Consider the following 22,876-nt stretch of genomic DNA (forward strand, 5'->3'; position numbering starts at 1 on the left):
TGCAATCACAAAATTAAATGACAGAATTTTAGTAACTGGAAGTTGCAGTGGTCTGGGTCTTCTTCTTGCATATCGAATTGAAAAATAATAAATACAAGGAAGAGAAAAGCAAAAAATTATTTCCTATAGTGAAGTAACTGAGTTCTTTGTTTACTATTTGTTTACCTGTCTAACATTTTTACATGTAAAAATATATTGCTTTATCTGCATATCTAAAGTAAATGGTAGCAAATTATTTATATTGTAGTTAAGCAGTCTTTCTGTATCTTATTTCGTGACATTGTGGACATACACCAATGATCTTAATTCAAGATGATTTATATCATCACAGTAGTTTCTGTTATTTCCATGTCAATAGTTTGTATGTACGCTCATTGCCTAGCTGTAAAAAAATAAACACAACACCTTGTAACAAATAAGTAGTCAACAGGAACAAACCTGATGCAATTAAATCATGGTGAAAGGAAGTGTTTGACTACATAAGTAAAAGACATTATTAATATATTTTATGAAATACGTGCATCTACCATAACTAGTATTACATATGTTCTTTATTGACTTTTCATATTTGCCTGTCATCTCAGTGACTGACAAGCAAAAATAGTTGTTCAGCAGCTCTGGTAATACAGAATCTAGTTTCTGCATCATTGTACTAAAGTTTCTGAACAGATGTCACAGAATCACAGAATCATCTAGGTTGGAAAGGACCTTGAATATCAGCATTCTCATGACCAGGTATCTCTGGGTTGATACCTTCGAAGTATCATTATTTATAATTTATTTATCATTATACCTTCCATTCCAAGTTTGGAAAAATACAGATATTTCTGTTTTGTAGAAAATTATTATTAGTGATACAGAAACTAAGAATTTGAGAAGAGTGATCTGCTGAAGGTCCCAGGTAAGTTCTGTGTATAACAGGAAACTTCACTCTCTTCACCCTAAATGAGTACCCTGGGACACCCTGCATTTAAAAGCCTAACAAAACTAGTTGACAGAAGGTAATCTGGCTGCATAAATACTTTCTATTTTCTTCATACATCTCCACTGGTTGTTACAGGCCTGCAATTTCCATGTCCTGGGCTTGTTCTAGTGTCCAGCCCCCTACCCCCTTATGGTCCTTCTTGACATACATCATTTCTTTCTTCCTTTAGGTGATTTTACTTACCCATTTTTCTCCATCTAAAAGGGCTTTTTTGATTGTTGTCCCCCCCCCCCCGCCCCAATCCCTTCTTGTCTTTAAACTTCATTGAGGTCACGTACAAGGGTGCAGATATGTTAAAATGCTGTAATCACCACTACACTTTCTTTGATATTTTTTAAGCATCTACACCCAACAGCCCCTGTGTGTCTCACAAGTCCTGCTTCCAGTTTCTGGGTTTTGCTGATATCAATGGGGTTCTCCTCCTTGATGTCTGGAACTTTTGCAATTGATTTATGCAGCATTTTAAAGTTTCTGTATCTCAGATAAACAGAAATTGGTTGATAGTTAGGACTTTGTTCCTGTCAGTAACCTCAGGCTACTGGCGCACTTTTGGAAAATTGTGAGCTATAAAAGTAACAGGAAGTAAGAGAAAGATGCAGCCATCTAAATAATCTAATTACGCTGGAGCTCATGTGGATGACTGGAAAACTCTGAGTCAAATAAGAGAAGTAGCAATAGTCATATTATTACTATACAGAAGCAAAGATACAGTTCAGCTTTGCTTTTCTTTACTATAATAGAAATGAAATGGTTTGTACTTGGTCTTCAAATGATGCAACTCAGCAGAAAGGATTGTTATTTATTATTAATTAGGGTGGTATGTTTGAATTGTTTCCTTTTTATATACTTCCTGATGGATATAAAAACTTCCTCAACAGATATTTTACCACTCGTTATGCTACATGTAATTGAAGCTATTACTGGCTTTTTCAGCAGTAACTGATAATTTCTGTGTATAGCAGTTTGGGTTCATGTTTACACTGTAAAAAATCTGTGCAGTTTAAAATTTTTCCACATGTGTAATGTACACTTCCATAACTTTTTTTTTTTTCTTCTTAAAGACCACATTTACAGCCCAAATTATGAACAGCATAAAAACATTAGCATAGCTGAGAAATGGAGTTTTGGTTTTGATCATCACCAATTTAGTGTTAGGTGCATGCTTTTAGCCTTTTACTCTGCACATCATAAAACCGTTACTCCAGACAAATTCTTCTCAAAGAGTGATTCATGAATAATTAGCAAAATAGTTCTTGATTATCTGTAGGTGAACCACGCTGAAGGATTTCTGTTCAATTAAAGAAGATTTGATTTGAGGTTTTTATAAGTTTGAACATTTACTACTTGAGTGTATTATGATAAGTCATGGCTGTATTCTAACCATAATAATTTTTAGATTCCTCATTAAGATTTCAAGCAGAAAACACATTATAAAAATCATTATTTTTCTATTTTCTTATTTATATGGAAGCTGTTAATACATAAAGCACATTGTAGGTCAGTCTATGAATTAGGCAACTCTCATGAAACAGCTATTTCAGGATACAAGAGCTGCTAAATACTTTCATAGTTGCAAAAAGCAATTGGAAAAATTTGTGAATAAAAATTAATTCAAAAGTACAGAGAGAAAACATGTTTGTCTCAGGATGGCCATATGCCACAAATTACTGAAGGGTAGGAGAGTATTCTGAAGAAGCATCAGTAACTTAGTTTAGTCTTTTAGTCTGACCCCATTTTTTTCTGGGTTAAAATGATTCCTCTGCCTGTATCTATCTGTTTCTATAAGCGTACACATACACACTTATGCAGATCAAGCATATCGACCTCATCTAGTGGGAGGCGTCCCTGCCCCTGGCAGGGAGTTGGAACTAGAGGATCTTTAAGGTCCCTTCCAGCCCAAACTATTCTATGATTTTATGATTCTGTGATCAATTCTGTGCTCCAGTAGATTACCTTTTTTTTTCCTCTTTGAACTTTACAGTGGGTGCCAGAGTCTGAATTTTACAAAATATAAGCTGTGAAAGACAGTGGTCAAAGTGGGACAGACAGTACTCTGAAGGATCACCTACCTGTTTCTACAGAAGTATTTACAATACAATTTTCTAATACTTAAATGTTACCTCCTTAAACACCAGTATTAATACAACAGCTGCATTCATGCTGTTTAATAACAACAAAGTAAATACCACACAAGTCAGACATCTTTCACTGATCAATAACAGACACCGAAGCATCATCTTAATCATCTTTTTCTACTAAGATGTCTTAAAAAGTGAAATAATACACAGGTATCAAGTATCACTACAGCGAGTAATGTGCAAAGGTGAGCAAGTGTATACCAAAGACTGTGGCAGCTCTTTACTTAGAAGAAAACTTGATGGCTGAACTTATGTATGGCTTTCTGTTTGTAAAGGCTTATTAAAGTAGCCTGAATATGTTCTATTTTTACTACTGCTTATCAGAATTACATACTTTCTGTTTACTTACAGTATGAAAGAGGCTGGTTTAGGCCATAAACAGTGGAGGGGTGGTCCCATTTCATCAAACTGCAAGCAGTGTCCAGTAGTTTATACCAATCCTGTTTGTGGATCAGATGGTCACACATATTCTTCTCAGGTAAGAATTAAATAAAGAACTAAATTATTCTGTCATTGTTCCAGTCAATTCCAACTCTTGGAAAATAAAATACTGTATTGTAATGCAAATCAGCATTTATTTGTTATAACTATATATTACAGACTGCAACCTACAGCAATTCCACTATATCATAGGACCAAAAAGAAAAATGTTAGCAAATCCTAAGCAGCATGGAACAGTAGTACCGAAAGAAGCACGGTATAAGAGTGCTCAACCATATAATGGAGCTCCAGGTTAAGTCTATCTGTGACAGACACCAAGACAGAATTTTGAGTAAGGAAAAAAAGTGTTGCATGTCCCCAATTTGGAGTAGGATAAACATGTTAAGTCAGATTTTCCAGTTGACCATTGAGGGGATGTTTCACATTCTAAGCACCTAGGCTTGGATGTAACATACCCTGATAAAAAATGTAATAATGTAAGTAATTGTTGCATAGCTTTCCTTCTTGCAACAACATTTTATGTATTTTAAGACCAGAATCAAATCTTCCTTCTGTATTCCTGAACCTTCCTGTCTTTTCTGTCATATGAAGACAGAATAGTAATTAAAAAATGTTACTGTCAGTTTATCCAGTCTTTTTTGAGAAAAGATTTTGTGCTGGTCATGTTGAAGTCCAGAAACCTGGACATTAGTACATTAGTACAGTGCTCAGGTGAAACTTGTGAGATGAAGGTACTTCATAATGCTAAAAACACATCAATTTGTTTAGCATGCTCTCTTTAAACTTTTAGTAGAAGAATATTCAGCCGGTATTAACAACTGAATCCTCCCTAGGAGAAACAAATGTGTGCTTTTGATGAACCCATTTTTGTCAGAAATGGTATGCAATTCAGTAGGGCAAGAGAAGCAACTTACTCTGTCATTCTGACACCATGTCCTTTCACTAACAAAATGTTTCTAGTAGTAGATAATATCCAGTGCTTCAAGAGAAGTATAATAATAATGCTGATTGTTCTAGGTTAAATTGCCAGAGATGGAGAAGCTTTGTGTTCGTTACTTATAAAGAAAAAATTTCCGTATAGCATTTAAAGCAAAATATTTTTCTAATATTTTCCAGTATTTAAAGATTTTAAGAGTTAGTATTTGCTGTATTGAATTTTCTTTTGTTTTTTACTGCAATCGCAAAGTACGTCTGAATTTTACAAAAAAGGATTTGAGTTTCCAGGAGTGACTGGCTATTGGATTGAACGCTAAGTTCTTCTTGATAAAATAAAAACATCAGAATATAACTAGTGCTTCCTCCACCTTGACAATTTGTATGCTTTTATCCTAAATCTTACATTAGAAAATGTTTTTCTTACAAGCTGAATATTTAGTTGTAGGAAACTGGTCAAGAATCTTAATTTTCCTTTCAAAAAAAAACCCCCCAAACTTCTAACTCTTACACCAGGATATCTGAGGCCCTGCACATGAATTTTGGATTCTTTGTCTTAGCAGAAAAATAATTCCTTTCTAGTGATGATATGACTTAAACTTTTGTTTTAGGAATTTGAAAAAATTCTTGTTTTTGTTCGCAGTAATCTCTTGTCTATGTTTTACCAAGAGCTTGGAATGTGCTTGCATCTTACTAGACATTAGATGATACTGTCATTTATCATTTCTTTTGCTGTTCAGTGTGAGGGTTCAGTCAGTCTTTTAAGTCCTAAGCCTAGCCTGCACATAGATATAAACCAGACAGTAGTCTCTGTGATTTTACAATTTAGGTAGACAAGGTAGATAATTTGATATAGGTAATACTGAATAAGCAACTTTTTTTTTTTTTTTTTTTAAATATGGAATACTTTATCCATTACACTCTCTCTCTTTGTTCTCCCTAATTTATTATAAACATCACAGCCAGTTTTAACCTCATTGCTTATTTCCTGTTTTATCATATAGGAATGCTGTATTCTAAATAATCCTATAGGCAGAAGTGACCTTTACGCCTCTTATGGTCTGGTCTGAAGTAGATGTACAGAATTCTATAAATAGTGATGAGATGCAGATATTTTTACATCAGTTCATGTGTTAAAGGTGATGGTGTGCTTCTCAGAGTGATGAGAAATGAGTGGATTGAATAAATACACTCTACTTCCATTCCAGTGCATTATCAGAGCTGCAGTCAGTGCAACAGTACATATTATCCAACCTCTGTGTCCCTTACATGCATACAATGCAGAAGTAATGTAGCATCAGAGAGCTTTTGCAGGGTTTTCCTTTTGTCTTCCACTACCTTGTAATGGTAGATTTCAAATCTAAGTTTATGGCAACAAAATGCTTAAAAAATGCTAATGACCACAGAAGATCTGTATTAGCCTATAAATATTTATTTTTATTTCTTTCCAATGATGTTATGATTTCATATTCTATGGTGCAGTTGCATCAAGATAGAGGTCCTTGCAAGGTTATTTCAGGAGCAGCCGTTTTAAAAATTGACATAAAGATGAATATTTGTGTTCCTTTACTCCAGGCAAAGTTTAGTTTCATTGTATCATCAAGCTCCAGTAGGAGTTTATATAGCAATTTTGTTGTATTTAGAATGCATTTATCAATGACTGTGGCAAATTGTAGAATACATTTCCTGAAAATAAGTCAGTAAATAGTAAGAGTATTGCAGAACACAGCCAGGCAGCTGGCAGTTATTGGATGGACGCTACTTTGGGAATATGCCCTCCCTTTTCAGGTCAAGCCCATGCAAATGTTTGTCTTAAATTATGTAACTATAAATATTTCATACGTGTTTTTTGCTTTTTTTTTAAAAAAAAAAGATACAATGGGTAGACAATGTAGAAAGGTTAACTTCTAAATTGAGCTTATCCAGAGTCAGGTAAGGATGTTTTGTTTCCCATTTATTTTAGCAGACCAGGTTAGGTTTACTTGTGTTCTCAGCTCACAATTCAGTCATGTACAGTCAGTGTAAAGGAAAAGTAGCAAGTGTAAGATATTTATTAGTAGCATTACAAGAATGTTGAAATAAAAACTTTACATGCTGAAATTTTGAGTAATCAAAATGAACATTAATTATTATGTGAGTAGAAATTCAGTATAAAGAGATCCTGTTGTTTCCTGACCGGGGTGGTGGTTTTAGTTAATAGACTTTAAATAATACTGCATGTGTGTTACACTTCATTAGCCTGGTTTTACCTTCTATATTTCTCTAAACTTTTGCACTTGGAAGTGCATTGTTCATTTTAAGTCTAGGAATTCTCAAGTAGTGCTGTAGCATAGGGCTTTGGTATACCCCTACGTATTTGGCATTTCAGCCATTCTCCAGGAAAAACGTGGTCATTGCTGCCAGGACAGCTTTTGCAGCCTGTTTCTAGCTTCATCTTTCCTGGGATTAATAGGGAAGTAAAAAGGACATGGAGTGCACCTCAGACAGGGTGTTTTGTGGCAGCAACCCACCTTCTGCCATTGTTTAACCCGGGGATGTAACTTGCCTGTGTCCAGCATGCATACAATAAAGCTGTTGTAACTGTGGATGAGATTATGATGCTCACGCTTGGATGCTTCTGTTGAAATAATTCTCCCATATTGTACTATACTGTAACTGGGTCTTCTGAAAAATAGCTACAAGGAAAAAGAATATACTCACACATCAGCTGTCTTTTGAGTGGTTTTTGCATATTTAAATTACAGCTCTGGTGTTTGTGTAATAAGCTGAAGTTTTCTCTCTTAGATTGAACATGGTTGACAAGTAGTCCTCCTCTAACAAAATCTAACCTTAAATAAAAACAATTGAGTATTTTGAAATGAAAACACCACAGAAGTAAATTAATCTTTAGAATGGGCCTGTTGCCCCATGATTATATTCCAGAATCATCTTGGCAGTAAGACCTAGATCAGTTTTATTGTTAGCAACAATTTGCTCGAGTGGGTTTCATATTGACAGTGAATTTTTTATGACTTTTTTTTTCTCCTACCTATGAAAACTTCATGTGATTGATGACATCCCTATAGGTATAAATAGCGATAAAAATCATGTTTTGCAAAAATAATGGGTCTAAACTAGCTTCTCACAGTAAGATGGAAAAGGTACATAAAAGCAAACAATCGGAAAAGAGGATATGAATTCTTGATATACTTTACAGATACATAGGTATGTGGATTTAGATTTAATGTTCAAATATTTTCTTCAGTCTCCCAAATTATGATTCCTTTCTCATTAGAAGGGCGAAATAGAGCCAACGGATAAAATCACACTGTGTTCGGAGGGGGAACTTTGGTACTGGTTGCTTACTTTATCCAAATTTTGTTTATAATTTTAGAGAAACCTAAATTCCTACATTTTTATTCTCAGGTTATACCATATTTAATATTTGTCTTCTTAAAATCATTGTTGCTTTTATTAATTTCAGGTGTTTTTAAGACTTTCACTTAATGATCTGTATCTCTTAGGTATAAAACAGCTTATTTGGAGGAAGCATAAAAATAAGTAATATTTTTAATCTTTGATGTTATTTTAAATATAGTCCTATTATAAAAGTTAAATTGATTGTGAGTTTTCAGGTCACATGCCTGAGCTGTTGACAGTTCCTTTCTATTTCAGAAAAGATTGCTAGAAATAGATTTTGAAATTGAAATGAAAGTAATTTTCACAAACCTGATTCAATGTATCTCATTCTTACTTTTTAAATCAGGCTAACCCACTATGCCTTTTGGTTTTTATCTGCATTGTCACTAAGCAGTCTGCTGTATACTTAACTGTCAGTTGAAATGTAGCCAAAAAATAATGTTAAATCATTGCCTGCCATCTTTAGTAATAAAATAATATAATCTCTCTGAAATAAATTATTTGATGACATGCTGGTCCATATTTTTACAGCTGGAAGATGTGGCTTCTTCCAGGTAGTTTTTGTCAAAAGGGACCTCTCAAAATTAAGATTCGTATGTCTATCCAGCTCCCAAGCAAGACGTAGCCAAAATCACCATGTTCAAGTGGATAACTTTTAAGGCCTTCTAGAGACCAAATCTACATTGGACTGTTACAGTGAAGGGCCTGTGGCTGAGATACATTGGGAAATAAAAGTTGTTGGTAAATGGAAAGAAAAACCCCAAACCAACAAACCATGACCAGCCCTCCTTTGGCCCTAACTCTCCCCCTCAGCCCCTTCCCTGTACCACCTGCCCCCGCTCCCTCCCTCCCCAAACAAAAAGCCTGATTTCTTGAATGAGGCTGACTAGTAGTCAGTGAGATAAAATGTATATGGCTTGATTGATCCATGGAGTATAATTTCTCAGGATAAACTGATCGTTACAGAATACCGGAAACTCCTTGTTTATTGTTTAAATGCTTAAAAAAGGCTAACAGGAAAAAATCAGGAGGTGAGATTGTCTGGTGTTCCATCTTCCGCCATCAGTGAGTTTTGCCAGGAATGCCTGAAATTTTATCTGGAACCTTTAAAATGATAGGATGTGGTATTCAAAAAAAGGCGTAGAAATGACAGAAGGGTGACTTTACTTAGTACATCAGCCTGTTTGGAAAACTGAATTAAAAATTCCAAATTATATATGATTGATCTCTTTTTTTATTAATTGCATTCAAAATAAATAGCTGCTGAAGCTTTAGAGAATGGAGATGGTAGCTTAGATGAAAAATTACTTTATAGAACCTTCAATATTTTGAAATTCTGAGCAGCTCGGTATTTCTTAGACTAGGATGATATATTTATACCAGCAAGAATTGAATTTGATTCCCTTTTTTCATTTCCAGAATACTATGTTTGTTTAATATAAAATTATATATTCAATTTACATTAAAATATACATAAACTTTAATAGTTCAATAAAAATTTAAAAATGCTACTTTATGGACTGGAAATTATTTTTTTCAGTCTTCATCTATGTAATGTTTTTTAAAACAATATTAAGTTTCCTCTAGAAAATCTAGGCTGTGGAAGGACAAACCAATAAAAGAATAGGACAAATAGGGAAAAGTGAAACAAGTTCAGTGTTTATTAAGTAACTCTTCTATCACAGCAGCAGTATCCTGATACAAAATAATGAATGTAGAAAGAACTCAGATTCAGAACCTATTCATGAAAATCTAAATTTGTGTGTTAACTGTCAAACAGGACAGCCAGTAAAGCAAGAAAAATCAAATTGCTTAAAGTGAAGTTGAGAAGACAGTTGAAGATTCAGATTTCTTAAACTGTTAGGTTGCATTAGAGACACCCATACTTACCTGGAGAACAGTCTTTATCTGAATGGTAGCTTTAACCAGCAGAAGTTAATCTTCTGAAAATAGTATTCAAAATGTAACATTACAGCTAAAATAATGAGAATAATTTTGGCACAAGAATTCTTTTCCAGGAGAACGTATTCATACATTCTGAACACAGGAGCTGCCAATGGCATAGTTATGCTTGTGGAGTGATGGTGGGGAGCAGAAAGCAGTTCTGAAGAGAAACCAATAGAGAGATGGGTCTGGAGTATTAAGAGACAGTAAATAATCTTTTTAAATTTGTGTAGCTGTTTGAGACAGTAAGACAGCTTAGAAAACACTGAAGATGATACTGATGAGCTGTGCTGGTTGCAAGAAGATCAAAAGAAAAGATTGTCTCAGATTTACCAAGCGGAAGCTCATTAGTGAGCATGGTTTCAGTGGAGTGGAGGATGAAGAGGGTAGTTGTTGAAGACGTAGTTAGGTGGGATAAGAGGATTTTTATGACCTTGGGAAGCTTTTGGGCATTATTTTTGAAAAACATGGGAAAGAAGAGAGAGAGAGGTTACAGACAGTGGGCATGAAGTAAGGTGACATCAACCTAGGAAACATTTTCAGAGTTAGTAGCATACAATCTATGATAAGAATGGGATTAAAGAAGATGAGATTGAAAGTGGCAAATGGCAAACAAGACAACTGGCTCAGGTCTTGGCTTAGTGAAAACACTCAAATATTACAGTAATAATTCTCTGAAAAAAGACCCGAAAGATTGTGCCAGTGTAGGAGATGGTATGGAAAATGCATGTAAGCACATATTAGAAAGGAAGAAGTGTGCGTGGTGTATTTCTTTTCTTGTGTCTCTGACAGCCTTACACCCCATTCCATTCTCCTTGGAGCATTCCTTCCTGTGTCCCAGAAGCAAGGGGGAGCCATGACCACCTAAATTGTCCTTGTACACAAGATGGCACTCCAGATATGTGAGGAAATGGAAGAAAATGCAACAACAAAGACATTTCTCGTTTTGCTACATATAAATGGGGTTATTATACTTTCTTTTTTTCAGAAAGCAGTCTCTCTCTTTCTCCCTATCACCAGTGTGCCGTGCACGTCAGTTTAGGTCCTTAAAAGGGATCATTTCCCTAAATTTATCCCATAGGATAAAATTTATAGCTACACAATGCTACCTTTAAAAAAAAAAAAAAAAAAAGGGCCAAAAATCTTAAATACCTGCTTTGTTTTTTCCCTCTGTTATTTTCTCTTAATGCTGATGCACCATTTGTTTTTACATGTGTATTTAAACCAGACGTTGCTTCCCACTGCACTGAACCATGGGACCTTGTTCAGTTTTTTCCTTGAATGTGTCTCTTTGTCTCCTCTTAGTCATAATGGAATTTAAATATATGCTTATCAAGTTGCAGTGAACCCATGGATCATTTTGTTGCTTTAAAACAGAGCCTGTTCCGTGTACCATGTGATATGGACAGTTATAATGTATATTGATTCTAATTTCTTTCCCTTTTTCTGTATCTTTAATTTGCTTCAAAATTAATTCTGTTTTTAAAGAAGGGTTTTGGAACATCATAGATGTAGCAGACACAAAAGAAGATGTACTTAGCATTACTTAGCCATTTTGGTTTTCTTTAGCAATTAACAGAACTGTAAGCATTTGAAAAGCTGCAGAACTGCAAATGAAGTGAAAATTGCTAGAAAAAATGTAATTATTCAAATCAAAATTTTATAGAACTTGCAATTAAATTTAGTAATCAAACAGAACAAAGTGTTTAGCTTCTGAAAGGATATTCTTACATACTGTTAATGTAGGTCACACTTGCACTTAGCAAGGAACTGAAATACTGTGAAGTTTCAAGTAGTAACATCATACACCATAACAGAAATTTAGACCAGCAGTGCTATAAAGTAGTTATGCTATCCCAGAGAAAAAGAAAAGCTTCAGTCCTAGTAATTTAGCAGATGTCAATGAGGTAACATTAAAGAATAATCTTCCAAGTCTCACTCTTTATTTTATTTGTAATTTTGAAAAGATTGCAATGAAATGTTGTAAAAATGAACCAATTACTATGTAGGTATTTCACTGAAAACAAACTCAGATATATCAGGATTGTTTGAATGTTCCTTCAATTTTTCAGCATTTCTGGTGCTCTAATGCCAGTATACTGTTATATTTAAGATTCTCTGCTTAGAATACATCTGTAGAATTTAAAAAATATTATTAAAAGGGGGATGATGCTTGTGTAGTCTTCTGTTATATGCATATTAATCTTACTAATGGGCTTTAATAACACACATTTAGCATTCAGCATTGTGACACTAAACAAATACATGTTATCACAGCTCAGACATATTAAGTTTATGGCTCTAAAATAATACAGTTCTTCAATCGAACCACAGAAAACTGTCTGGGATTCAGGTTTTCTAATGGGATGCCTGATAACAGCATTCACTTCCCTCCCAAAATCATGTCACTTTGAATTATCCAAAGTCACATATGGAAACACACATCCAGAAGTTTCTGGGTTGTGTGACTTTCACAACACTGGTTGTTGCTCTGAAGTTCCTGTTCACTTCAGGACTCTTTGAAGCATTAATATACACCTACCATCCTCCTTCGGGGGGCGGGGGGGGCGGGGGGGGGGGGGGGACAAACAACAAACCACAGCCCGAAGAAGAAGCCTTGAAGAAATGAACAGTTGATACTCAGAAATGTTCAAAATGTTTTAGCCAGCTCAAACAAAATCCTTAAGGTTCTCCTGAGAATATGGAGTCCTTCAGGAAGCCTGCCTTCTTTCTACCTTCATCAGTTTTCTTCATGGGTGTGGTTGTGATCTGTCTCAGCTTCAGTCATTTGTAGCAAAAAGAACTGTCCAACATGTTTGTTTACATGTCCAATGACTTTTAAGCTGCCTGCTTTCTGCTAAATTTACAAGAAGCGAATAATAATAGACCCTTCTTCCACAAGCTAAGATATTGCTGCTTGCTCTGCTTGCCTGTTTTTCTACATTAATCTTGAGATCAAAGTGAAACCAAGTATTTCTAAACATACAGATGTACTCTTGGGTGAGATCTTGAATAAACAAGAAAAAGAGTGTGAAAGTAAAATAACTTAAGTCCCAAAAGAACAGAAATGGGCATTGATGAGATCTGAGAAACAGGGATCTGAAAAACATGACTGAGTATCAGAAGTACATCCTCTGCATCATAGCAAAGTTTCAGAAAAAAAAAAGAAAAGGAGCATCGTAGGCCACCATGGACTTACTGGAAGAGAAAAATAAAAGATTGCCACTCTAGCTCTTCATTCAGAACATGGCATATGAAGACTTTATGTTGTCCTGATTTTAATCCGTATGTGTTTGACACAGAACAGGGAAATCTTTTGTATATATTAGAAATCAAGCACTAAGAGCAAAAACGAGAAAGATTTAGGCACAGTTCTGTGTGTCTTTATACAAGATATATCTCAAAGTTCAAGAATAAATACATGTAATTCAGGGAAAAGCAACCATGCTTTGGAATATTAGCTCCACTTGCACAACAGCATATTTCTTCCCTGACAGGGTGAAAACCATAATGAACATGGAATTTCATAAACATTTCCTTCAGTGATAGCACATGTAGCCTTCTGTTTGGGACTGTTTAATAGATAAAATCTAGTGCTTTGAGTTCAAATGAATTTTAGCATTTTAGGTGGGCAAAAAACCAGAGAGCTGTAGAGGCAATGTGATGGTAAGAAAACAGAGTGCCTAGGTGTGTCTAACTGATCCAAAGAGTGATTCTGTAGTGCACTGGTTTAAGGTTTCACCTAAATGTAAGTAACTATACTGAGTTTCTTTTTTTCTTTCTCTTTTTTTTCCCCAGTTGACATAATGTAGTTAAAACGTCTTAGAAACCTGGAAAGGATAACCCATCATGGACCAACTAGGTCCGTGCACATTACTTCTATTGCTTTCATTATTTTTCCTGTAATAGCAGACTAACGAGCACGCCCTTTAGATGCTATTTTAGCTCACATATAACTTTATAAATATTTCAACTTAGATATAATTAGATAAATTGAACTTGTTTAATTAGTAATGCAATCAGCCAGCATGGCTTAGGAAGCCATATCACATTAAAAATATGGTGATAATGCATTTTAATAAGCAATAAGCAGATTCTTTTAACAAAAAATTCCATGCTTTTACAAGCTATTTGTGTCTTACTATAAGGCTTTATAGCTTTGCCATTACTTTTATTTTACCATTGCCATTACTCAGAAATTTGCATGTCAGCTGAAAATCAGTAAAGATCTTTCTTAGCTGATTTTGAACCAAAATAGTCAACTGTTTTTAAGATAATGGTTTAGGAGAATTAAATGGTTTTGTTCACATTTTAAATTTTTCTTTGAATATTAATTTTCAAATTTGAAGTGGGAACTTGAAAAATGTAAACTTAGGTTTGTCTAAGCAATATTTCTTTTTCTATCTCTCAAGAATTTTTCGCCAAATTACAAAACGGTGAATGCCAGCAATGAGGTGTACCAAGGATCTCATGTACATACAGTGTTGAGTGACATTCTGTGCATCTGTAGCTTGGGTCTGTTAAAAATGATGAAGTTTGAAACAAGGAGCCTGATGAAGTACTGAAATTTGGACTATGTGGGCGAGAGCTCTGAATAAGAGCCAGAATTTATAGACTTAAGTATATGCATGTATATGTCAGAAAGAGAAAATTTTTTGTATTAAGCATGCTTGCAAGAAGTTGTTAGTGTATGTTCAAACTACATCAGTGTTTATAATTTTTGGAATAAGCCAAGATCAGAAGGAATAATATAGGTAGGAGTAATACGATTATATATTTTTACCCCTTTTGTTAATCAGGTTTTTTTAAGGACTCTGTAAATATTTATTTTTTTAATATATATTTGAAATATCTTGTTTTTTACAGAACTTACTGTTTTCAAGGAATATTGAAATATTAATTTGGGTATGAGGTAATATATTACTTTTTTTACACAAAAAATGACTAGAAGCATTATTATTAATACTTTTAAATTTACTGGAAGTAGTATGTTTCAAGTAGGGATATCACAGGTTTTTGTCATTTGGCATTAAGATTTACATTCTCATTTGATATTAGTTTGCCTGTTTGCAAAATGTATAGAATACGATGGCGATGTATATATTTACCAAACTGAGTAGGTGACTAAAAATTCATATGGTTGATTTAAAAAGCAGATAGATCCTTAGAAGGATTTTCAGAAGCTCCTAAGCATCCTGTCTCTAAAAGCCTCTAAGTATGAAAGCAAAGACAGGTAGGTGCCTAATTTAACTAATCCTAGTAGGCATCTGTCTGCATTTTTCTGTGACTTAATATGTTTTCTTGGGTGTCCAAAAAAGATTGAATAGCTAGTTGACCTGATCTCAGGCTTTTCTTTTTATGCTGTTGCGCTGCATAGTGCTGAAGAAAACAGGCAAGAGCTATAGAGGTGAACAGGAAGAAAACTGTGCATACAGATATTCATTTTGTCATGTAAATTGCTTTCTCTAGTTCATAGCTTTATAAACAATGTATCATCAGTTCTCTTTCAACCACAAAAGATTTTCTTTGCTCAGGGTCTTGGTTCAATAGGCATGTTTCCTTTTGTTCTCTGGTCAAAATGCTAGTTACATGTCTTTATGGTTAATATTTTTTAAATGTAATTTTAATTTTAAATAGTAGTACTTGTTTGCTGAAAAGCTTTTTGCCCAAACTCTATTGTTTAGGTAAGTAATACACATGATTAACAGGTTACTGATGGGACAAAAAGGCATCAATAGATCTGGATGACACTTCATAGATAAACTTGCACATTAATTTTTAATTTCTAAAGCTTGAATTAGTTGAAAATGTGGTATCTTGGCATTACATTTAGCTGGTTTTAGTTTGAAATTTTTTATTGAAACTGTGCCTTTTTGGCTGCTTTTTGTAAAGAATTATAAAATGGCATAATAATTTCAAAATTAGATTTACCACATTAATGTCACTACCTCTGGCCATATTTTCACCTCCATTTTAAGTCAACCTAAAGTGACACCACTGCACAAAGAAGCAGTACCAGCCATTGCCTGGAATCAGCCCCTTGCATCAAGCAGTCCTTTGCCACTCTTCCATGTTCTGTATCAAGTAATGCTACGTGTTGAACTGGACCTGGAACATAACCTGAGCAACACTCACTCTGCACACCCCACTCCCATGATTGGTGACGGGAATCACCAGCCCAGTTAAAGCATATTGTAGTTTCTTACATATTTTAGTTTAGGAGACCCAAATCTGAGTCCATAATTTGCAATTTGCACGAAGTACAGTAAAAGCAAATTTTGAGTAGGGGAATGTATGTAAGCTTTGTGAAATAGGGGTAAAATGAGAAAACAGGGAATGTCGATAAGCAAAATCATATAAAACGAAGTTGAAAGTACACAGTACTGTGTACTGGTAATCAGAGATTATCTGTTCAACTGTCAGAGATACCAGGTTCTAAAAACGGAGAGAATACAAAGATCTGTATTGGTGCATGAATGTGGAGCTCTACAGGAGGCATTTCTACCAATAAGACACATGATGATATTGGAAGAAATATTTAACACTTAATTCTCTTCTTCAGCATCTGTCTTCGTGGTACTCTAGCAAAGAGCTCTTTTCTCAGAGATCCTGTTGTTTGCATCATACAAAAATCTCCTAAGTACCTGATGTTCCCCATCTAGAAGATAGGGAAGGAATAACAGTGAGCTTTTTTGGTAGCAACATATAAATTTGAGAGGATATTCAAAATTCAGCCATTCTGTTTATTTATACTGTAACAGCTAGATTTCTCAGCTTGGCCTATGAATATTTGGTTGGTAGGTAGCAGTGCAGAAGGCTGTGGTGTACAACTTGTGGAATATGGTGATAAGATTTTTGAATTCTCTAAAGCCTACTAATATCCCCAGTTTCACCTGCACTAGATCACTTATTCTCCTCTTTTGTACACTGCAAGGTTGGTCAGAGTTGAGTGAACAAGGGTGTGGAAGAGTTGAGTCAGGAGTTGGGCCTCTTACTCTCTTCGCACTGGTTAGTGTCAGAATCATTATCCATGACCACAGTAATAATAAGAAAAAAACTCTATTAACCTTTTCCCTATATGGAAGTATATGCTCAAATTAAGTGTTTGTAACATACGGATTAATAATTTTCAGATTAATCTGAATTTAATTATTTATCAGTGGTTTTTTTTCTCAGAATTAGATGGCATGCCTTGTTTAATTTTAAATGCAAAAAAAAGTCATGGACTACTACAGAGCTCCCATTATTGAGATAAGGTACAATTAAAGGTGACAGTTACCTTTCAAAGATGAAACACTTTCTACAGTTCCATATGTATTGGTTATTGGTTGTCTAAAAAGTAATTTACAAAATGCTCAGCATTAAATGTGATGGTGTTCTAGAAAGCATTTCTGTAAGTGTCATATACCTCAGCACATGAAAATTTCTAAAAGAGTTTAATTCACATCCAATTCACACTTAATCTGATACTGTGAAGTTATGTTTTTATGGTATAAAAGGGTGTGTTGGCATATCTGGCCGAACTTCAGTCTTTCAGTATCAAGGGCTTGAAGCACCTAATGGACATAGTATGCATTGGAGGTCCAGGTGAATAAATACCCTGGCAGCTAACTTCTGCTGATTTGTATACTGCAGGGGTGTACCAGATCTGCTTCTGTCTGTTCAGTATGTTTAAGGTGAAGGAAAGGAGGAATTGGTGGGAGCATCTGCAGACTGCACCTGAAGGCACTTGCCAGAGAAATTGCTTGTATCCTCATTACTTAGCTTTAGTTAGTTTGTTTAAAAGCCGCTAGATATTCCTGGCAAGACAGTACTATGGTGGAAAAATATGTTATCTTGCTACTTGAGGTAGCAGCATTCTCAAAAAGGAACAGTATTAAGTCTGTGAGAAAAAGCACATTGATAAAATGCTGGGAAATGACAAAGTTAATGTTGCACAAGCACTGTTTGTCTTTCTTTTTGGGTAGACATATAATACAATCTTAATTCAGTTGCCATTTTTTCCACAGGGCTCTTCACTCACTTAACACACAGAATGGACATACCTCTCTTGTATCTAATCAGTAATTCGTTTTCTCTGCACTGTTCAGTACGGTCTTATGTCTTTTATTATACAGTAGCCACACAGTTAAACTAAACTCATCAGCTTTAGTATGTCTTTATTCCCTGTAGATTTTGAGAAGTCTGCGAATAGTGACTAATTTACCCTGTCTCACACACAGTGCCTCTGTGTGATATGAGTGTTGTTTTACAGATAGAACATGATTCTGCAGATAGATGGAAGCAAACAAATTGTTCATGAGATTTGGATGTCCAATTAAAGGATTGATTTTTTTCATGTTTCACATTACAAAGCATTTATATGTTCAATTCATTTTTTGTTTAGTTTATCTAAAAATATTTAACGTGCTCCCAAATTAGATCTCAGGTTTTCAAGAGCTCAGGAGAGCATACACTCAGTACCAAGCAGGATTTTGCTGAAGTTATCTAAGATCCGTGGACCAGCATAGCATTATTTTCCTTTTCTTTCATGCAGTCTCCCTAGTTCATTACACATCTTTCAATCTCTCCAGCAAATGAACAAGATTTATGCAAGCAATAGTCTCTTGACACTGGTTCATTCATGGAGCAGGTCTATCCTGTACTTCTTCATTGAATAAGCTTCATGCCATCTGGTCCACCCATTTTCTCCAAGCAAGATAAACTACACAGGTGTCATTCCTGACAGATTTAGCTAATCCTGATTGTAAAGACAATGATTAGGAGTCAATAAACTTCAACAGTTTATTTTAATGCTTCACTACCCCTATTATTAGAAAGTCTTCCTAGTATCTAATCTGAAACTTTTCTGCAGCAGTTTAAGCCAATTATTTCTTGTAACATTCGTCATGGTATTCTTTTCAGGTATCTTTCAGATGCCTTTTACCTATCTGTCAGCTGTTGTGTGAATCCTCGTTTCTCAACACAGAACATCCCCATCCCTTGAGCCTCTTTCTTGCTGACTCTATTTTCTAGGCCTCTGATCATTTCGGTTACTCTTTTTATGGACTTTTTCCAGTTAATTGCTGTCTTGTTTGAAACCTTGTCACAAAGCTGGACAGGGTGCTTTATTTAAGTGCTGCCAGAGCCTGTGTGGAATTATTTTACATGTATTGTAGGTTGCAGTCCTGTTTATATATCCTGGTATGGTAATATTTTTAAACACCATTCAATTGTTTATAATGATCACTAGATTTTTATTTTTCCTTTGGAATGGACGTCTATCCACTTATTCCATAGCTTGTATTTTAAACATGATTATTACGTCTACCTAAGAGTAGAACACAGCAGTTTTCTATATTGAATTGCATTACATTTTTAGCCTATTTCAATAATATGAGTATTTTTATTATATCCTATATTATCTATTCCAGCCTCTTCCATGTTTAGTAGGATAAATTTTATTTCATCTTCCAAGCCATTAATGAAAGGTTGTGACTTAGCCTTGCAAAAGTCCACTCAGTACAGCCTTCCATTTTAACGGTGAGACGCTGATTGCTACTCTCTGAGGATCACTTTCAACTAGTTTTGTACTCATCTAACAATATGAGCACACAAATAGCGTACTTCCCAATATGGCTTACCAGGTTGCAATGTAAAAGTGGGTAAGAAGCCTTGGTAAAATCAAGGTACTTACAATCTAATGTATCTCTGTTTCATAGAAACTCTTTCATAGAGTGAAACTAGATCTATTACGATTTGCCTGATAAAACCCTATAGTATAGTCCATCTCCTTTCTTCTTCTAAGTACCCAGAAATGAAATTTAAAAGCTGTTTTTTTCTATAAATTCTGAGATGTTCTTTTCCTTCCGTATTCATTTTCTTCATCTTTCATTCATTTCCAGTCTAATAGTACATCCTTCACAATTTCTCAATGGCTGTAAGTTTGCTCAGCCAGTTCAAGTGTTCAAGGATGTAAATATCAAATTCAAATAATTTGAAAACTTCTAGACTGCATAAATATTCTCTGAATATTTTTTTTCACTCAACATGGAGATTTTACCTCTGTATATGTGACAGTCATGCTGACATATTACTCCTTTCTGTAGAACATTCCTTTGTATTTGAAGTCATCAAAAAGTTTTCCCAAGTCACATGTTTTATCATGTTCTCCCCATAAATTAATTACATGCATACTGTCATTCACACTTGAAAAATTCGGGCAGTTAGTCACAGGAAGATGATTTGGGGGTTTTCTAAAGGTAAACATGTGCACATGGAAGTGTATGATATTTACCTGGAACTTGGTTTACAAATGCAAGGGAAGTTACGATTGTTTGGAATGTAATAAATAAAATATATCCTGTCCTTGTATTCACATCAGTCAAATGCACAAAAGATAATAGGGTTTTTTCATTGTATTTTCATTTTTTCATTATTTTGCCATGGAAAAGTAGGTGGGTTTTTTTTCCATTTGGGGGCAAAACTATGCTCTTTATATGTACAATATACAGAGATCCGTTTGACAGCCTTTGACAGGTAGCTGCTTTGGAATGGAAGGTGGCAGAGCTTAATGAACTATATTACTGTCCTTTAATCTTTCCAACTCTGTAACAGTAGTTCTAAGAGTAGGACTCATTTATATCAAAATAACATACACTCTAGAGTTATTCCAGAAATATAACTATTCTTATCTCTACTGTAATAACAGTAAAGCTGCATGAGTCATGTCTAAAGATGACATATATTCTTTGATGTTCTTCCCACAGATTTTAATTGCTTGTCTGTAGTTCTCTAAACAACTACTTTGGGCAAATGTTGAAGAATATTGAGTCCATTTAAGACTGAACAGGTTTTCAAACAGCCAGAATATGAATAAACAAATAGCATGTATCTATGGGACACTTGGCAGTACAGAAATGACAATTATTCATCCTGAAATATATTGCCAAGAGATCCTGACAGGTTACATATTCTTTGTCTGTATTGAAATTTATTTTTTTTAAGCACTGTGCAGCATATAGCTCTGAAGTCAGAAATACCTTTTCTTCTGTCTTGAAACAAAATGTGTGAAAATCCAAACAGTCTTAGAATCTTCAAGCATTCTTAGAATCAAACATATCAATGAGACATAGTGAAACTCCAGTGTAGAAAACTGATATGCTAAGAGGAAAGGGGAGTGAAGATCAAAAGATAAAAAGCTAGATATATTCAGAAGTAAAATGGTAGTTTTTTCATGCATATAAGGGACTGTGATGAAAGTAGCACAAGCAGTTAACTGTTTATAAAACCAATATAAATAAGGAATATTGTGAAATCCAACAGATGAGTTTCTTGAAAATTTCATGACAATTTCCCCATATAGAAAAGTCACTAATAAAGCCAAATAAATTGGAATTATTTTATTGCTATACATAACATAATAGTTCATGTATTTTTCTGCTATTTAAACCATTCAGATACTTTCCCCACAAAACAAATGATTTCACCAGTGTTCCCAACACTACCTCTCCTTTGTACCACAACTTCTTATCACGTTCTCATATTCTGTATGCCACAGATTTATTTTTCTGTGGAGTTTTTTTCAGGTATGTTGCTTGCTCTTCTACCAGTTTGAGAGTAATGTTGAGGGACATCTGACCTGCCTTTATTTAGCTGAGCTGCCTTTGCAGTATCCCAGTGCATTGTTTGTTTGGGGAACAAGGACAAGAGATTTGAACCAGAGTTACCTTCCTGGTGTCATTAACTGCTGATATGAAATTGTCAGAAAAGTGTATTGATTCGTTTCTGACTTATGCAAGCACTGTGATTTTGCTTTGTTTCTGGAGACAAGGAATATACCTCTGCTGCCTGCCTGTCCATAAAATGAGTCAGTGAGTGTAAAATTCTAGCATACCTGTGAATAGGAGTACTGATTTGGAAGTGTTATATTCTGACCTTGCTCTCACTAACTCTGGTATCAGTGCCTGCGGCAGGTGTCAAGCTTTAAGTTTTTCTTAACATTTAAAAGGACAATGTTATTTGCAAATTGGACCGAGTGGACATCTTTAAAGAAAAATAAATCAAAAGGACTAAACTCACAACTAATTATGTTAACTCAAGCAGCTTTGAAGTATTTACTAGTTTCTTCAGCAACATTTGAGTGAAACAAAATAGAAGCACTGGAGTCTGTAAAAAATAATCTCTCAAGGAAAGGATCAAAGAAATCTTCAAAAAATACGAAAGTATTCCTTTGTTTTGCACTCTTCATATTCTCATTCTCAGTAAAACAAATCTGAGACAGTTTTAAATGGTGGTCTTATTAAGTTCAGTCACCAATATGAGTAATCAAAGCCTAAAGCAAAGGTATTTGTAGGTTTGACTCCTTAAACTACTAAGATTGAACAATTAAAATTCTCAGATCTTAAAAAAGGGAAGATGTTTCTTGTCAACAGAAACATGTATTAAATTTGGGCTATGATCAGTTCTACTAACTCTGAAGATTGTTTCAAGTATGAATTAGGTCATGCACAGGCTGGAAAGAGGTCTGGTGGGCATCACGGCCAATGCAAGTGCTCTCCTGTACAGCCAGGATAATTGTGCCAGGGATACAAAAGGTATCCAGTTGTTTCATAGTCAACATAAGCATAGCTGTTTCCTTTGCTTCAGTTTTCTGGTCCTTTATGAGACACTGGTGCTATTCATATAGGTTTCAATTGAAGCAGATCTTGTTGTTCCTTTTTGTTAGAATGAAAAGATTGGTTTAGCCTCATTGTTCTTCAACCATGCCTTTTTGGCAAAAGGTAACACATTCAGAACTGAACTATAATAATGATTTTATGTAAATACACAAAATTTGAGGTATTCCTTTCTCTTCTAATATGTCTTTTTGGTATTGACAGTGGTGCAAAAAGGTATTATTTCAGTATGGTGATGCACTTCAGCTTGTGCTAGGTAGAGAACTGCATGGTTAGAAGTTTGCCTGCATGAAAGGTTAATAAAGTTCTGTAAATTCACAGTGCTTGTATCTGTGTACTAGTGGAAATCTCAAGTGCAGTCTTTCAGGAAGCTCCTTTAT

General features: G+C 34.8%; 1 protein-coding gene across 2 annotated transcripts in view; it reads left to right on the forward strand.

Moving 5' to 3' along the window:
• The window catches only part of SPOCK3 (SPARC (osteonectin), cwcv and kazal like domains proteoglycan 3), a 214,798-nt gene that overhangs the window by 127,696 nt on the left and 64,226 nt on the right, over positions 1–22,876 (forward strand). For both annotated transcript variants that reach the window (XM_074822872.1, XM_074822871.1), the window contains exon 5: positions 3,475–3,601. In XM_074822872.1, the coding sequence (XP_074678973.1) occupies positions 3,475–3,601 (127 nt within the window). The remainder of the gene's footprint in view (positions 1–3,474; positions 3,602–22,876) is intronic.

Source organism: Strix aluco, chromosome 4 (genome assembly GCF_031877795.1).
Source record: "Strix aluco isolate bStrAlu1 chromosome 4, bStrAlu1.hap1, whole genome shotgun sequence".
In the NCBI taxonomy this organism is placed as follows: Eukaryota; Metazoa; Chordata; class Aves; order Strigiformes; family Strigidae; genus Strix; species Strix aluco.